Below are 12,200 nucleotides of genomic sequence, written 5' to 3'. Positions count from 1 at the left end.
CTCTATGCCTGATTCTCCCACCCTCGCCTTGATGACTGACGTTCGGATACCCGGAGTTTTCTGTTTTTGGAGGAGATGGATTGACTTACAGATTGAATGAGGAAACCGCGCAGCCCTTTTATAAAACACTTACAGCATTTTTGTTATCACCACCAGTTGGGAACACGAGGGCATGTGGCCTGGGCCCCCTGGTTAATCTACATTCTAGCATATACCCTTAGCATAGGCCTAGGCGCAGACGAGTTTGGTTCGACTGATGCAGTCTGAACACGCACACCGATTCTCCTTGAATATTTCATGTCACGTATAGAATATTTCCTTTTATGAATACAGTTTTTGCTTCCCCTGAGAGTGCTGTGCAAAAGCCGATTTGACTTTTGGTGGATGTTACTCACCGAAATGAGACGCGTGGGGGTTAAGTTGAAATGGTCAAAAGTCTAAGACAATCAAACCACTTACAATAGAATATCTCAATCAATTAAATTCGTAGCAGGAGGCAAAAAATACCAAGGGCACTCAAAAATATACGCACGTTGCTTCAGATGCAAAATGAATAGTTATCCCCGAGACCTGGCTCGAACAGGTGACCTTTCGGTAACGAAGGTGGCAGTTACAGCCGAACGCTCTTCCAGCTGAGCTACTCGGGGAGTGATTTCTGAAGGGATGGGCATGATAATCCACACTATACATCTAGAGCGGGCTTGAAAGAAACAATGACACTGGGAGGCACCGGCCTCTTTACGGTTCCAGAGATCTCAGATATATTGTGTATCTGTTGGTTTTTGCATTTCAATTATCCCTTTGGATTTACCTCTCTCGAACCAACTATTTCTTAGAACCTATATTACTTGAGGCAATTATCCCCACCATCTCCTCTACTTGAACTACTTCTTAACCTCTCATTCGGAGATAATAGGAAAGAATGCAAAGGTCTTGGGATTACATTAGTTGGGAGACGGCGGTTTATCAATGTGAATTCATATTATCAAGAATAAAAATAGCTTTAGGCTCATCAAGTCAACAAGCAAAGGAGAGAAACCACAGCGTCATTCACAGGCAGGCAAGCAAGAAGGGTCCACCACAAATACCAAATCATATTATACTCGTTTTTTTATATCAAATCTTAGCTATATATCCCTGCAATTACCTTACCGTAAACGAAAACAAAGAAAAACCATGTAGTCCAGATGGGTGTGATGATCTATTCGACATCCACCTTTCGGATCTCGGTCCATTCCTTCTCGACCTTGGCCACCGTGATGACAAGAACGCCGTCTTCCATCTTGGCAGTGATTCCAAGGCCATCAACCTCATCGCGCTCATCAGAGCCGGGAGGGGGGAGCGTCACGTTACGCTCAAACATGCCCACCTTCCTCTCACTGGAGGTCAAGGTGCTGAGGAACTCCTCGTCACCAGGGCGGTGGACTACACCAGCAATGTTCAGGACGCTGCGGTCGGCGTCCCAATTGACACCAATGTCCTCCTTCTTGGCTCCCGGGAGGGCGACGTGGAGGATGAAGGCTCGCTCGGTGTCGAAGATGTCGACGGGGGGAGTGAAGGAGTTGTCGGTTTCGTTACCATTGCCAGACTGCGCCTCTTGGAAGCGCTGGGCATGCTCACGGATGTTCTGGAACAGCGGGTGGTTGGCCCAGCCGCGCATGTAGCCACCGAAATCGAAGGGGAAACCCTGGCCTGAGTAAGGAGGAGGGGGAGGGTGAGGACCGTGGAAGTGACGGGGGCCACGGTGAGGGCCGGGGCCGCCTCCGGGGAAGAAGCCACCGAAACCGAAGCCACCACGTCCTCCGCGTCCGCCGCGTCCCCCAGGACCTCCGCGTCCACCGCGACCGCAACGACCACCACCTCGGCGGCCGCCATGGCCTCGGAAGTGCGGGTGGGAAGGAGGGGCCTGGTCATCTTCGGGAGCGACCTCAGCAGGGTCAGGGACATCAACGGGCATGGTATCGGGAGAATCACGCTTTTCCTGGTCGACATCGCGTTCGGTATCGGAGGCTGAGTTCCAGCCGTCGTCACCGCTAGGCTCACCTTCGTTCATGCCGCCGCGATGATGATGGCCGCGACGGCCTCGGCGGCCATGATGATCCCAATGGTGGGGCACGGGCCCGTGGAACCAGGGGCCCCATTCGGCGCCGGGGCCGTGGGGCGGAGGAGGAGGATGGGCTCCGTGAGGTCCGGGAGGAGGCGGATGGGCGCCGTGCTGGCCGGGCCCGCCGAAGGGAGGGAAAGGAGGAGGGGCACTGTAATCAACGCCGCGGCCAGGGCCCTGGTTGGGATCCAGCGACTGGATGAAGTCCCAGAAGGGCATGGAGTAAGATTGCTGTTGCGGATTCATGATGAAGCACTTGCTCGTGTTGTAGTAGTAGTGCTGGGGTTGGTAGTGAATTGTAAGGAGGAGTGAATCTCGGAGGTCTTGATCTGTTAGATGAAGAGGAGATGGAGATGAGGAATCGAGACGGTAATGGGGATGGAAGCAGGCCTCTTATATACTTCCCCTGACATCAACATCACACAGGTTGAACGCTCGACATGCCCCGAGACCGAGGAGGCAAACAGACACACGTAACGACTCTAGGCAGTAAGTAGGGCTGGCCTTGGGTCAAGCAGACACCAAGAAATGCTCCCCAAAGTGGCCGGGTCGCCGCGTCGGGCTGGCCAGTTGCCGCGCGTCCTCCCTCCCAGACGCCAGATTCGGCTGCGAGTGTGTTGAGCGCCCCGGACATGGCGAGCTGATCGGTCCCGAGGAGCCGGGAACAGCCAATCAACGGGTGGATGACTCTGGCTCGGAGACGAGAGGGGCACCCGTCAAGAGTCGCCACAGTGCAACTCGGCCTCGGTGATCTCGATTGACCGGCGGCAAACATGGCTCGGTCTGTTGCGTTTTGTTCCTGTTTGCCTTGTCGAGAATATGGAGGATATCCACAACTCCGGCCCGTGCTACGGCCTCCAACACGGAGCGCAAGGGGCGCTGAGTCACACTTCGCGGCTATCGCCACATTCGCTCGCCAAAGCACCAAGCTCCGCGCGGCTTGCCATCGTCGCCTTCGGAGCTGCTCGTACTTCCGGCCATGGCAAGCTAGCCTTGGAATGCATTAAAAATCCCCATGGTCTAAACCAATACTATCTGGAAAACCATGCACCTTTGGCCATCATCTGCTTGGACTTGCGTCTGAGCGGTGACACAGTCATCCACACTTACACAGGCCCCAGGTCTACGTCACTGAATGTTGCCTTGCACTAACAATACGCGTCGCATTACGAAAAAAATAATTGAGACGGCCTGGTTCGATAACATGTAGAAGGCCTATGCAAGCAGGGATGAATGGTTCGCTGACATGTGAAAGCTGCCAATCAAGATCGACATGGTCAATCCCGGAGGAACACCTCCCCCAGACTCCAACCAATGTACTTCATTCAGCCAATAGCCACGAAAGACCGCAAGTGGTGTCTGATGTGTGCTTTTGGCTCACCTCCAAGTCGAGGAAGGGTACCCAAAAGGCATGGGGCAAACCCGGGTACACATCTAGTTTCTTGGGAACTCCATCGCCCTGGTACACCTGTTCCATCAGCAGTTCACAATCCCTCAAGGGATCGAGTCCGCAAACCTGAAAGTATGTCTTGGGGATGCCTCTATGATCGGGAAATCAAACGGGAAAGGCCAGCGGGCTTTTCTCGTCCGGTTGATACTTTGCTGCTTCGACCTTAGCCTCCAGCGAAGATGGGGTCTCGTCAAGGGGTTGATCTACAATAAATAAACTCGAGGGCTTCAACAGAGAGCGTGGGTACATTAGAATTTTTCTCTTTGCTGAAGAAGCGGTCCTTGTACCGTCCAGGAACCGTGGAATCGCTGACTCCAGAGGGGATCGGAAGACGCCAGTTAAAGATGGCGACATTTTCTCATCACAGCAGAGGTGCGCTACAACCGGGGCGATATCAGCCCCAGAGCTTTCTCCGCCGAGGAGGAATCCCTTCTGGGGATTTATGGCTAGACCCTCCGCATTTTTGGCCGTCTGCTACCTGTCAACACCGATGTGTCTCGGCACACTGACAGGTGGACCTACCCATTTGGTGGCATCGAAAGCATCGTGTATGGCTTGAGGGAAGACATGCTCTGGTGCATGCCGATAGTTAATGTTCACAGCAATCCCGCCCAAACTAGTGAAGAGGGCGCAGAGATGTGCCTTTGTTTCTAGATCACCAACCATGTGACCACCTCCGTGGAAGAATACAACTCCAGGGCATCTGTCAGCAGGGACACCTCTGGGTTTGTACACTCGGGCATCAACCTCAAAGCCATCCCGAAGTGGGATTTTAAGCTCTTCGGTAATATAAAGAGGTGATTTCGGGTTATGTTCAGGCTTTGTCTCTCGCACCTAATCCATCATGTCGCGGATCTGGTGGATGTCGGTCTCCATGGACCACGAACCCAGCCTGGGGTTCTCAGACATGCTAATCTTCGTGTGTTTTAGTAAATTATTCATTCTCATCCAGCGTAAAAACATGTTCTGAATATGTGGACAATCTCCCACTCACTGGTTCAAATTCTGGGTGCACCACTGAGGGCCCGGGTTTCGTCGATTGAGAGCATGTTGGAAGCTGCCGCTTGGCTTGTGGAGTTAGTGTCGTAAGAACTTCGCCTTCAGTAAATACATGTCTGAAGATACGGACACTGTGGATGAGAAGAATATTCTCGGATGAGTCGTCTAGAATAAGATGGGAGGTTTCGGACTTGAAAATGAGTCAATCTCGCTTTTTTCGTATTGATCTAGGTATCGCAGACTTACGGAAAGTCGAAATCGAAAGGTGGGGGCCACACCAAACACTCCAGCTGACTGGCGAGCAAGAGATGTGCGGCCCTGAAATGGCGCAGCTCGCTACGAACCGCGATTTAAATGGCCACGCTTCGAAGGATTAAGAAGGTCAGTTGACCCATAGGCTGTCAGAAACAACCCATCCACGTCGTCATTGGAGTCCTGCTCCCTAGGGGCTACTTACCCCCAGCTAACCTTTCAAATCCCAAATAATCCTACAAAACACAAGTTATCTTTATATAATTTATTGGAAATTTCCAAAGTATCATTTATTAAATGCTACTGAGTATTGTAGTTAATATTCATTATGATCTTCTAACGACTTAGGATTTTCCTCGCGGGGTTAAAAGAGACCAGCTCATGCAATACCTCTTTTAGGTGACAGGAAAAGAACTCGATAAGAAACAGTTAGATGAGGTAGTAATGCAAGCATGGGCCTTTTATTATGGTGCATACGCGTATTGGCCAATTAAAATGCTACCGATGTAATGTTTGTTTCGAAGAATGTGGTATGTTTGAGTGACCCATGAAAGCACTCTAAAAATCCGGGGGAGCTAACGCTGCACTGGGATATGCACCGTAGACTAGGTCCATTATCTTCAAGCTGGAAGCTTACTCTTGAACGCAACAGCACTTAAACTACTTTGTCTTCATTCATCGGGTCTCTTGATATCCTTGTCCCTGAGAGTCGTAGATATCATACTTGCTAAACACGCCTCTGTTCAAATGACGTCAGTGAGTCAATTGATTGTTTCGCGAAGGAATCGCGACACCACGTGAGCGACGGCAAATGATTGGTCAGCGCCAGCTTAGAAATCTCCCAGTAATCCGAATACTTGCTCAATCGCCATTCAAAAAAAGATGACCTGCTGCTAAGCATTCTCCCCGCGGATCTTCAAAATGGGAGCCTCACAATCTACACCTTCGTCCCTACCAAAGCCACCTTCTAGCAACATGGACGCCCAAGTCGCTACCCTTCGTACGTTACCCAGCCTCCCCCGGAAGGCATTGGCCATGTGGATGCGCCCTCGCATTGTTAACTCGGCTAATGTGTTTGGTAGCCTCCGTTTCCGCCGCTGTGGCTTCCTCGACGGCCTCGCAGACTTCAAAGCCCAAGGTGAGACGAAGCATACCCGACACCGACCCAATTCGATACCGTTTCTAACATACATCCGCAGCCTTGTTGCGTGTGCAAGGAGGAGAAGTCGAAGCGCGACGAGTGCATGCTGTTCTCCAACGCCAAGGACCCTGCCGCCGATTGCCAGTCACTGGTCGATCAATACCGAAGCTGCATGACGGGATATGGATTCCAGGTGTAAATGAAACGAGGCATTGGGCTCTTGGGGCTGTGTAAAATATAATACATGTGGGCAAAAAATTCATGATATTCCTCTCCGGTTCACAACCCAATTGACAGTGGCGTGATTATACTGGCGAGCCGAAAGCTGCCGGATCCCGGTCATGGTGTTGCTGACCAAAGCCCAATGCACCTTCACGTTTCCACTACGATGTCTTCTGATTCTCGACTTTTCTCATTTCTCCCTCTCGCCCAAGATAACCCCTCAACATCATCGCTTCCAATTCTTGTGTAGTCGAGTCCAGCTTCTTGATCAAAGCCGACATCCTGGCCTCGATCTCCTTCTGGCGCTCAGTGGCCCTAATCAGGGTCTCGACGTGTGCCGCGCGGGACTTTGATCTTCTTCCTGTTAGTATCATCGACGAGAACGTAAGATTTGAGACCTATTAATGCCTTACTCTTTGTTGCGTCGCTCTTCGTGGTATGTGCGCACTCGGGAGCGCAAGTTGTCGAAAGCCATGGCCGATTCTCGGAGGATGGTGTATGTGCGCTCATCCCGGTCCATTTTCAGCTACTGAAGTGTCAGGACCCTCTTCCCTTCGGTGCAAATACATATTTCTTGTACCTGTAGAATAAGCCGTTGGATTTGCACCGTAAGTATGCCAGAGTCGGAGTCATTGTCGGCGCTCGAGTAGGCAGATTCGTCGTGGGCAGCCATGGTGGTAAGAACGCACTTGGTTGGACGACGCGAGGCGAGGTCAAGGAAAAAAACTGCAGGAATGGGTATTCACCCAGAATCCCAGAGTTCTTGTGAAGTCTTGAATACAGAGACAGGGTGAAGTTGTTAGATGTCGAATGCCTAAAATCTCCGGTTGGTGTTGTGGCTGGAGTTGGCAGGTCGCACCTGCCGTCACAATACCTGCCTACCTACTTGCCATCTGTCAGCCAGTTGCCGACCACCTGCCAATCAGCACAAATAGGTCGGCCAGTGTGCAATCGACATTCGTTCCGTCATGACAATCTTTTACATGCATACAGAAATGTTTTATACAGCAGATTTGTGACCCATTTTGGTATTATCATACAGAGTAAGGTACCATCCTGCCGGGGATATCTCTCTATCTGGTCAATGCAATATCGTCTATACGCAGAATCATCTTCACAGTCTCCGCCGCCAGCTCGATAGCGCTCGTGCTCACGAGAAGGGGCTGCAGCACGTTCTCCTTGGAGATGTTGGTGTTGACACCTCCTGACTTGATGCTGACTCCCGCATTCTTCTCGCCCATCTCGTGCCTGTGTCGCAGGTCTGTTACCACCTTGATGCTGTTCAGGCCGGCATTCTCAGCCAGGGTCGTAGGAATAACCTCCATAGCATCGGCAAATGCCTTCCAGCAGATGGCCTCGGTGCCGGTCAAGCTGCGCGCTTGCTTGGAGAGCTGGGCAGCGATCTCAATCTCAGGGGCGCCTCCACCAGCAATGAGCGCCTTTTTCTTGACCAGGCAGCGCACCACGCAGAGTGCGTCGTGCAAGCTTCGCTCAGCCTCCTCCAAGATCAGGGAGTTGGCACCACGGACGACCACGGAGATGGTCTTGCCTACCGACTTGGTGCCGGTGACCTTGACCATGCGCGATCCAGAGGAATGCACCTCCTCCACCAAATCAGCAGATCCCAGCTTATCCTCAGTGAAAGAGTCAATGTCGGCGATGGGCTTGCAGCCAGTGGACTTGCAAATGAACTCCACCTCGTCACGCTCGATCTCCTTGACGGTGAGAATGCCAAGCTTGGACAAAAAGTGTAGTGATAGGTCGTTGACAGCGTCGCGGAGAATAGACTTCTGGATGAAAAGAACGTTGCACTTTGCCTTCTTGATCTTCTTGGCCATGTTCAGGAGGTATAATCGCTCCTCCTTGACAATCTTGTCCATTTGTCGGTAGTCGTTGACCTGAATGGTGTTTTCCATCTAGGAGGTGTGAGCAGGGGGACAGCCCGGTATCAAGAATAGACCACACTTACATCGGGCTTGGGGGGGCTCAGCTGGAACTGAATCAAACCGATCTTCGCCTTCTCCATGCGGACAGGGCCGCCAGCATTCTTCAACACAGGCTGGGTGAGAACCAGACCATCAACAAGCTCGCTATCCTCGATCGTTCCTCCAACTCGCTTCACGATTCGGATGTTCCTGAGGTCGACGTTGTCAGCGGTCTTAATGTCGATGGTCTTGGTAACAGAGTTGACCGCCATGGGTCCGAGAAGGTTCGAGTACTGGGAAACGATCTTGGACGACAGCGAGGTGTTGGCAGCCTGGAGAAGCGACGCGGTATCGGTTAGAGAAATAGGCTGGGACATGTCGTGAAGGACATCGACGGCGGCGGCGGCGGCTCGCTGGAAAGACTCGGAGATGACTGAGGGGTGGATGCCCTTAGAAAGCAGGCGGTCGGCGGCACCAAGCAAGCTTCCACAGATGACAACGACAGAGGTGGTTCCGTCACCAGCTTCCACATCCTGAGCGCCAGAAAGGTTGACCAGCATCTTGGCCGTGGGGTGCATCACAGACATGCTCTTCAGCATAGTGTTTCCGTCGTTTGTGATAATCGTCTCCCCCTTTCCGCTTCGGATCATCTTGTCCATTCCTCGAGGTCCGAGAGAGGTTCGGATCGCATCGGCGACCGCTGGGCGAGTGTAAGTATTCATGTGGTATTTCAGGGGGAAGAGATCCCCATACCTCGAGCGGCAACAATGTTGGACGAGCGGACCGCCATGGGCTTCTCCTTGTCCTAAGCATGGTCAGCGGGGAAGCTCGAAAGCTTGGTGGGAGCTTGCCGTACACGGAAAGTGGCATTACTGGAGCCTCCAGCTGCGAAAGCTGGTGCTGCGGCCGGGGCAGACATGTTGTAAAAGAGGTGGTGGTCCCGGGAATCCTAAAAGTGTTGTTGAGATCGCGGGGCTTTGTAGGAACACGACTTCACAGAATCCGGTAGCCTTGAGATGTCCCACCTCCTGCCCTACTCCGCGGGCGACAAATGCCACCCAGAATTTTTGGATCGGGGGTTGAGATCATCCAGCTCCGGTCTGTGCCTTGTACTAGCCTGAGAGGGGCTAGCGCCAAGCAGTCTCACGGCGATGGGCCCGTGCTTCGAGCTCAAGGCAACTCAGATTACGGAATGCCTTCCACGGCCTTCATCATCCCCAAACACCAACGACCAACGACCACGACGACCATCTTCCCCCTTCCCGACGCACCCATCAACTGCACCCTCCACCACCAAGACAGAATTCGCTATCGCCCCGAATAGTTAGAGAAGCTCCTGACCCGCGGAACCCACCATGGTCAGCCGCTGCGCCCTCCAAACACTCTGTCCGTTTGCTAACAATCCCAGCCTTCCGCAACCGGTCAAGACTGGGAAAAGTACCAGAAGAAGTTCGCCGACGATGAGGTAGAGGAGAAGAAGATCACTCCTTTGACGGACGAGTATGAACACAATACCTACAACAGGGAGGTCCGGGGTCCGCTAACCAGGGTGCAGGGACATTCAGGTTCTCAAGACGTATGGTGCCGCACCCTACGGAACAGCTCTCAAGAAGCTCGAGAAGCAGATCAAGGAGAAGCAACAAAGCGTCGACGAGAAGATCGGTGTCAAGGTTAGATGGCTCGACCCTTTCCTGGTCGCCAACGTCTAACAGCAATAGGAATCGGATACTGGACTCGCACCCCCACATCTCTGGGATGTCGCCGCCGACCGTCAACGAATGTCCGAGGAGCAGCCCTTCCAGGTCGCACGATGCACGAAGATCATTGCCGACGAGAAGGGTGATGAGTCGAAGAGCAAGTACGTTATCAACGTCAAGCAAATCGCCAAGTTCGTCGTTCAGCTCGGCGACCGAGTCAGTCCCACAGATATCGAGGAGGGCATGCGAGTCGGCGTCGATCGCAATAAGTATCAGATCATGCTTCCCCTACCGCCCAAGATCGACGCGAGTGTCACAATGATGACTGTAGAGGAGAAGCCTGATGTCACATACGGCGATGTCGGCGGTTGCAAGGAGCAGGTCGAGAAGCTGCGAGAGGTCGTGGAGATGCCCTTGCTATCCCCTGAGCGATTCGTCAACCTAGGTATCGACCCCCCCAAGGGTGCTCTTCTCTACGGCCCTCCAGGAACCGGCAAGACTCTTTGCGCCCGAGCGGTTGCCAACCGAACAGATGCCACCTTCATCCGAGTCATTGGTAGCGAGCTGGTCCAGAAGTACGTTGGTGAGGGTGCCAGGATGGTCCGAGAGCTGTTCGAAATGGCACGGACGAAGAAGGCTTGCATCATCTTCTTCGATGAAATCGACGCAATTGGTGGTGCCCGATTCGACGATGGTGCTGGTGGAGATAACGAGGTCCAGCGAACCATGTTGGAGCTGATCACTCAGCTGGATGGTTTCGACGCCCGAGGAAATATCAAGGTCATGTTCGCTACCAACCGACCTTCCACTCTGGACCCTGCTCTCATGCGACCTGGTCGTATCGACCGAAAGATCGAGTTCTCTCTGCCCGATCTCGAGGGACGTGCCAACATTCTCCGCATCCACGCCAAGAGCATGTCGGTCGAGCGCGACATCCGCTGGGAGCTTATCTCCCGTCTCTGCCCCAACGCGACTGGTGCCGAGCTGAGGAGTGTCTGCACGGAAGCGGGCATGTTCGCCATTCGTGCGAGGAGAAAGGTAGCGTCGGAGAAGGACTTCCTGAGCGCTGTGGACAAGGTCATCAAGGGCAACCTCAAGTTTAACTCTACGGCGACGTACATGCAGTACAACTAGAAATAGCGTGGTGTAATTTAATACGGTGTACGAGTAAACGGCAATTAGATGGCGGAATTCTAGACGTTACATCGGCCTGTTGCTTCACGAGAGATTCCTTCGGTTTGATGAAGAGCACAGTACCTGTGGTGACTTCCATGCTGATGACTACCTATCTACCTATGTATGATGATTCCTCGCGCAAGTCCTCAGGCCGTATGCACATGAAGCGGGACCGTCTAGGCAGGAAAACAAAACGCCGATGCCCCGTTCCATTCCCATTACCGTTCCCTCATAAGATGTGGCCATGCAATTCTCCTGCTCAAAAAGCATCCCATTCCAAACCAGCAGCATGCGTCCCTTCCAATAGCTTCCAAAAGCCAACGATTGTCCCATAAGTGTTCCTTCTTTAAATAGTGTAAGAGTACCCGCTTAGGGGTGATGAGAACAGACGATCATGAATCATTAGATGTTTCTTCGACGCTGGTAGATTACTTCCCCTCCATACAGGAGAGGCAACCCAGGCATGCCACGTCTCCCTCGGCACCGCGCTCGATGCAACATCGACTGCAAACCACAGCTCGATGGCCACCGGCGGCCCACCCTTTCCTAGTCTCGTGCCCGGCACGCTGGTTATCTGTTTGTTGAGGGGATTGATGGTCGTCGACGTCATCCATATGGAAGGACCGCGAAAGTATCTCCTGTTCCGACAGCACAGAACCGCTATCCAGGTTCCAGCCCTGACATTCCCGAATGCAGACAAAGCAAGCCCGCTCGTTGCAGCCCTGGCACTGGGCGAAGGAGTCGAGATCTGATTTCTTGGTGGGTCGACGGTGGCAGATATGGCATGGAGCCAGGATCGCGCTGGTAACTCTGGGGGCGAAGCGACCGGCGGAGGCTGACTGGACTTGTAGCACCTTAAGCTGCGATGATCGCCGTCGGCGGTGGGATACGGGAGAGGAGTTGGGGAGAGTGTCGTGAATGTGTATGTCGTCCTCGGAGATGCGTGCCCGCTTGGTGGTTAGGGGCAGGATCTTGCGCGGGGTGATCTCTGGGCGCTGGTTGAGGACATAGAAGTCCTTGGGCTCTTCGGAGGCGTAGAGGGCGTACATGCCCCGTTCATCATCGGCGTCCCATCGTCGCTTGTTCCCTGGATGGACGTCTTCGCCGACAAAGGGCATAGTTTTGGCGTTGACGTTGGCGTTTACGTTTGCCGAAGACCGAGCTCGGTGCAAGGCCTCGGGCAGGTTCAGCGCGAGAGGCAGGGGGAGGACGAAGAGACGCGGCTGCCTGGCGG

At 53.1% G+C, this 12,200-nt stretch overlaps 7 protein-coding genes and 1 non-coding gene across 8 annotated transcripts; 2 read left to right on the top strand and 6 right to left on the bottom strand.

Moving 5' to 3' along the window:
* Positions 1-560: 560 nt before the first annotated feature.
* BGZ61DRAFT_t5 lies at positions 561-647 on the bottom strand. The gene has a single exon. It is a non-coding gene; the product is annotated as a tRNA-Tyr (tRNA).
* A 312-nt stretch (positions 648-959) lies between these two features.
* Positions 960-2,542, bottom strand: BGZ61DRAFT_437830 (HSP20-like chaperone). Its single transcript, XM_046244178.1, has one exon. The coding sequence runs from the start codon at positions 2,348-2,350 to the stop codon at positions 1,202-1,204; it is 1,149 nt and encodes a 382-aa protein (XP_046111985.1). The 5' UTR covers positions 2,351-2,542; the 3' UTR covers positions 960-1,201.
* An 883-nt stretch (positions 2,543-3,425) lies between these two features.
* On the bottom strand, positions 3,426-4,603 carry BGZ61DRAFT_488666 (Alpha/Beta hydrolase protein; the record flags this gene model as incomplete). Its single annotated transcript, XM_046250130.1, has 6 exons — positions 3,426-3,632; positions 3,666-3,706; positions 3,762-3,866; positions 3,920-4,025; positions 4,077-4,381; positions 4,570-4,603. 6 exons carry the CDS (start codon positions 4,601-4,603, stop codon positions 3,426-3,428), a joined length of 798 nt encoding a protein of 265 aa, XP_046111984.1.
* A 1,077-nt stretch (positions 4,604-5,680) lies between these two features.
* On the top strand, positions 5,681-6,204 carry BGZ61DRAFT_582411 (cytochrome C oxidase copper chaperone-domain-containing protein). The gene is made up of 3 exons (XM_046256286.1): positions 5,681-5,805; positions 5,888-5,943; positions 6,005-6,204. The coding sequence occupies exons 1-3, from the start codon at positions 5,727-5,729 to the stop codon at positions 6,143-6,145; spliced, it is 276 nt and encodes a 91-aa protein (XP_046111983.1). The 5' UTR covers positions 5,681-5,726; the 3' UTR covers positions 6,146-6,204.
* A 125-nt stretch (positions 6,205-6,329) lies between these two features.
* Positions 6,330-6,841, bottom strand: BGZ61DRAFT_525364 (uncharacterized protein; the record flags this gene model as incomplete). Its single annotated transcript, XM_046252745.1, has 3 exons — positions 6,330-6,522; positions 6,582-6,694; positions 6,749-6,841. The coding sequence occupies 3 exons, from the start codon at positions 6,839-6,841 to the stop codon at positions 6,330-6,332; spliced, it is 399 nt and encodes a 132-aa protein (XP_046111982.1).
* A 400-nt stretch (positions 6,842-7,241) lies between these two features.
* On the bottom strand, positions 7,242-9,012 carry BGZ61DRAFT_525363 (chaperonin Cpn60/TCP-1 family; the record flags this gene model as incomplete). The annotated part of the gene is made up of 4 exons (XM_046252744.1): positions 7,242-8,084; positions 8,138-8,793; positions 8,847-8,898; positions 8,950-9,012. 4 exons carry the CDS (start codon positions 9,010-9,012, stop codon positions 7,242-7,244), a joined length of 1,614 nt encoding a protein of 537 aa, XP_046111981.1.
* Positions 9,013-9,448: 436 nt separating this feature from the next.
* On the top strand, positions 9,449-10,924 carry BGZ61DRAFT_470665 (P-loop containing nucleoside triphosphate hydrolase protein; the record flags this gene model as incomplete). Its single annotated transcript, XM_046248111.1, has 4 exons — positions 9,449-9,451; positions 9,502-9,593; positions 9,649-9,763; positions 9,812-10,924. 4 exons carry the CDS (start codon positions 9,449-9,451, stop codon positions 10,922-10,924), a joined length of 1,323 nt encoding a protein of 440 aa, XP_046111980.1.
* A 470-nt stretch (positions 10,925-11,394) lies between these two features.
* BGZ61DRAFT_470664 (uncharacterized protein) lies at positions 11,395-12,084 on the bottom strand (the record flags this gene model as incomplete). Its single annotated transcript, XM_046248110.1, has 1 exon — positions 11,395-12,084. One exon carries the CDS (start codon positions 12,082-12,084, stop codon positions 11,395-11,397), a length of 690 nt encoding a protein of 229 aa, XP_046111979.1.
* Between the last annotated feature and the right edge of the window lie 116 nt (positions 12,085-12,200).

This window comes from Ilyonectria robusta (assembly GCF_021365365.1).
Source record: "Ilyonectria robusta strain PMI_751 chromosome Unknown BGZ61scaffold_1, whole genome shotgun sequence".
In the NCBI taxonomy this organism is placed as follows: domain Eukaryota; kingdom Fungi; phylum Ascomycota; class Sordariomycetes; order Hypocreales; family Nectriaceae; genus Ilyonectria; species Ilyonectria robusta.
The sequence above is the reverse complement of the archived record's forward strand: the minus strand, read 5'-3'. Positions and strand labels throughout refer to the sequence as shown.